Here is a 4,742-nt window from a genome sequence, read left to right on the forward strand (position 1 = left end):
GTACCCCTCCCATAGTATAATGCTCCACAGTGGCCCTCACAATCTAATATGCTCCTCACAGTATAATATTCTCCACAGTGGTCCCACACAGTATAACATACTCTCCGGAGGGCTCTCCTAGTATAATGCTCTGCACTACCCATAGCGCTTGATCCAATGGGAGGCTAGAAGATTCACCACAACCATCTCCCAGGCCCGCCTCAGATACAGCAGTCCTGAAGGAGAACTGGGACTGTGGTGAAAAGATGTTACTATACTCCAAACAAGGAGCTTTGCATCCCTCCTCAGGATCTGCCCCGCAGGAAGTGGAGCCGAAAGAGAACTGCAGACAGACCAGACCGAAACACAAGATGTGCCAATCCAGAGGATGATAATAGGAGAGAAGGCAAGGTAAGAATCCCAGCCAAAGATGAGCAAAAATGGGGCGCCAGATGTTGCAGCCAGATCTTCTTCACATCCGGTACAAGCTGCGTCACTTTTATGTGTGCGGCCTAGAGAGGTCTCACTGTTACATGTTGACTGTATAGGCACACGTGGTACATATGTCCACTCAGCATATTTGATAATGACACACTAATTTTCGTATCATGCATTTATATACCTAATAAGCTTTAATGTCACTAATGTATATATTACACCTCACATCTGTGGATACACTTAGTAACTTCCTTTAGTTTGTGCATAATGATAAAGGACCTGCCCAGTGACAAGGACAGATTAGAAGATTCAGTAGGAAGGCAAAGTGTCAGTCCTTAAGGGGTTAATAGATAGGAAGTAACCATCTGCAGTAACTATGGCGATTGTGCTGATGTCATAAACACATGCCTATGACATAAAGAACCCATTAGGGAAAATTCCAGAACAGAAGGCCATACAGCCATATGCAGCAGCAGACTTGATGTGTGTGGAGACCTGGAGCTTCATCACTCCACAATCTGTGATGGAAAAAGGGGACTTCAGCCTAGCCAGCCAGATCAGCCATATCCACCTAGCCAGCCAGATCAGCCGTATCCGCCTAGCCAGCCAGATCAGCCGTATCCGTCTAGCCAGCCAGATCAGCCCAGATTAACCCTAGCCATCAATGGGGTGACAGATGTTGCAGCCAGATCTTCCTCACATCCGGTACAAGCTGTGTGAGGCCTGGAGAGGTCTCACTGTTACATGTTGGCGATAACCCCCTAAGCCCAAGGGAAGGGCAATCCTCCAGCCATGGTTCCCTAGAGGTTTCCTCCACAGGGGTTTTTCCTCTCCTGAGTGCTGGGGGGTGACTCTTTGTGAGTTGGGGGTACGCCATTTTCAGTGTCATTTTATAGCAATTGGCCTTATTTTAAATTTGAGACACTGAAATAATTAGAATGCGATTTTCAATAAAGTTTTTTTTTCTGTTTAGCAACCGATTAAAATGTTTGTGTATTCTTTTCTACATTATGTAGTTGGTGTGATTTTACTTAGGAGTCAGGATGGATGAAAAATGTTACAATAAAGAGCCAGATATACAGTAGGTGTCTTTCTAACCCTGTGCAGGAAAACAAGGCGCAATGTGGTACATCTACGGTGGGCGCAAGATTTTAAAGGTATATATATATATATATATATATATATATATATATATATATATATATATTAGAATTCACCCATAACTCACATCACTGGCGTAACTAGGAATGGCGGGGCCCCGTGGTGAACTTTTGACATGCCCCCCCCCCCACTTCCTGATCAACACCGAAGACTTCGACCGACCGATCCTCCGCTGCATTCCTGCGTGCTCTGTTATGCCCCATAGTGGCCTTTGCACACAGTATTATGCCTCATAGTGGCCCCAGTGCACAGTATTATGCCCCTTAGTGACCCCTGCACACAGTAATATGCCCATAGTGGCCCCAGTGCACAGTATTATGCCCCATAGTGGCCCCTGCACATACTATTATGCCCCATTGTGGCTCTTGCACACGGTATTATGCCGCATGATGAATACCCATGAACAATTATTATACTCTGGGGTCTGAAAAGATAATATAATAATATATAATAATCGGAGACCACTGTTACTTACCTATCTCCGGCTCCATTACAGTCTTCGGTGGTGTCGGCCATCTTTAATGATGTACGAACGTCACATGACCTGGGACGCAAGCCCTAGTCAAGTGACGTCAGGGACGTCACGCAACTAGGCCTGATGCCTGTATGGAGCCCGAAGAGGTAAGTAACAGTGTTTGTTATGTTCACTTACCTCTCTCAGGCCTCCGATTATTATATTCTGCAATGTAGGGTTCTGCCTAAAAAAAAATGCAACTTTTTTTTTTGTTGCAGATTTTGCTGAGGTTTTCTGAGCCAATGCCAGGAGTGGCAAATTAAAAATACATTAATTAAATAATTTTTCAAATTAAAAAATACAGCTTGAAACGTAGACATCAAAAATTTAGGCTTGCCATAAGGCTCCTATGATCTGGGCAGGAGCTGTTTGGGCCAGGACAAGGAAAGTGTAATTATTTAGAAACCCCTCTGATGCCAGGGTCACTCCAGATCATGGCATCTGAGGAGTTCAGTGGTGGTGCTCTCTTATCACTGACATGGCACCCTAGGGCTGGGCAATCGTGACGCAAATCAAAATTACGATTAAATGAATCTTTGACCTCCATTATGATTATTGAGCTATTATTTTAGGACACCCCCTTTCGGAACAGTTTCTTTCTTAAAAACGAACTGATGGCAACTTTTACCTCCTTGTTTCTCAGAGTATATATTATTGGATTTAATAAAGGTGTAAGCACTGTATAAAATATTGACACCATTTTATCAGCTGCATAAGACACCGAGGGCCTCAGGTAGATGAAGACGCAAGGTCCGAAGAAGAGGGTGACCACAATGAGATGAGAGGCGCATGTGGAAAAGGCTTTGCCCGTTCCTTCATCAGATCTGGTCTTCACTATGGTGTTGATAATCCCCATGTAGGAGATGAGCAAGACGATGAAACACAGGACCGATATCAAGCCGCTGTTTGCTACGAATACTATCTCAATGATGAAGATATCGGAGCAGGATAATACAGACAATGGATGGATGTCACAGAAGAAATGGTCGATTCTGTTTGAGTCACAGAACTTTAGTTGACAGGTTAATATTATCTGGACGATGGAGTGGAAGAAGCTTATGGCCCAACACAAAGCTTCCAGCCAGTAACAAATAGTCCTGTTCATAATACTAGAATACCGTAGAGGGTTACATATGGCGACATAACGGTCGTAGGCCATGACGGTCAGGAGGATGCACTCAGTTCCTGCAAAGAAGTGTAAGAAGAAGAGCTGTGTGATACAAGCATCCAGAGAGACTGTGTTCCTCTTTGTTAGAAAGTCGACCAGCATCTTGGGGACGGTGACGGAGGCGTAGCACAGATCTACCAGAGATAGCTTGCTGAGGAAATAATACATGGCGGAGTGGAGACGGGTCTCAAAATGTACCGTTACCATGATGAGAAGATTGCCGAACAGTATAAGAACGTAGACGATGAATAGAAGGACGAACAGGGCTATACTCAGTTTAGGGAATGTGTCCAATCCAAGGAGGGTGAACTCCTTCACATTCTGCTGGTGACTCGCATTCATCTTCTTATTTTCTTTCCTAAATGTCAAAACACAAAGTTTAAATTATTTTATTTTATAAGTTTTCGCATAAATATCAAACATGCATGAGGTAAAAATTATATTGGAGGGTTGATATTTGGGATCTAAGCAGGCTCTAGGGCCCAGTATCTATCTATCTATCTATCTATCTATCTATCTATCTATCTATCTATCTATCTATCTATCTCCTATCTGTCTATCTATCTATCTCCTATCTATCTATCTATCTATCTATCTCCTATCTATCTATCTATCTATCTATCTATCTATCTATATATCATCTATCTATCTATCTATCTATCTATCTATCTCCTATCTATCTATCTATCTATCTATCTATCTATCTATCTATCTATCTATCTATCTATCTATCTATCTAGTTTATCTATCTATCTATCTATCTATCTATCTATCTATCTATCTATCTCCTATCTATCTATCTATCTATCTATCTATCTATCTATCTATCTATCTATCATTTATCTATCTATCGCTCTGCCTAGCAAAAAAATTGTATGGTGACGTATGCCATCTATACAGAAATCGAAGGAACATATTATTGTTGTCCATTGAGTGACTAGAGGCCTATGGATTTGTTTAATGTATAGGCTGGGAGATCGTAGCATGAACACATTCTTACTGAATGTCATCCATATTCAGCCATACTACTTGAAGATTGGGCTACCTTCACCAGGTAATAGATACATTCTCTGATTATAGTTCATCTTTTGTAGGAGAAAAAAAATCATAATACAGTATGCATTGGGGCATAGGGGCACACTATAGACTTTATAGGCTTACACAAAGGCAAAAATAGTCCAGAAAATACAGATCATATACTGCTGGCATTACCTGGACTGGATACTAGGATTCCTTGCAGCACACTGATACCTGACACTAGATAGGAGTTCTTACCATCACAACTCCACTGTCCCATTCTACATATAGTGCACTGCCTGCAACCACTGACCAATACATTATATACATAAAATAATAGTTAGATTAGGTTTCTTAATACTATGGAATTATATAAAGTGTGCAGGGATAGTAGAGGCAGGCTAAGGAGCCTCCGTCTGCAAGTAGTATTATCCATAGGCAGTGTGTAATACTATACATGCCGTG

General features: G+C 41.9%; 1 protein-coding gene across 1 annotated transcript; it reads right to left on the reverse strand.

The window, feature by feature from the left end:
* Nucleotides 1–2,660: 2,660 nt before the first annotated feature.
* LOC142209146 (olfactory receptor 4Q3-like) lies at nt 2,661–3,602 on the reverse strand. The gene has a single exon (XM_075278083.1). It carries the CDS (start codon nt 3,600–3,602, stop codon nt 2,661–2,663), a length of 942 nt encoding a protein of 313 aa, XP_075134184.1.
* Nucleotides 3,603–4,742: the final 1,140 nt, after the last annotated feature.

Source organism: Leptodactylus fuscus, chromosome 6, assembly GCF_031893055.1.
Source record: "Leptodactylus fuscus isolate aLepFus1 chromosome 6, aLepFus1.hap2, whole genome shotgun sequence".
Classification (NCBI taxonomy): domain Eukaryota; kingdom Metazoa; phylum Chordata; class Amphibia; order Anura; family Leptodactylidae; genus Leptodactylus; species Leptodactylus fuscus.

Bases quoted from the DNA above. Each gene is read 5' to 3' on its own strand.
- LOC142209146 (XM_075278083.1), bottom strand. From the start codon at position 3,602: ATGAATGCGAGTCACCAGCAGAATGTGAAGGAGTTCACCCTCCTTGGA.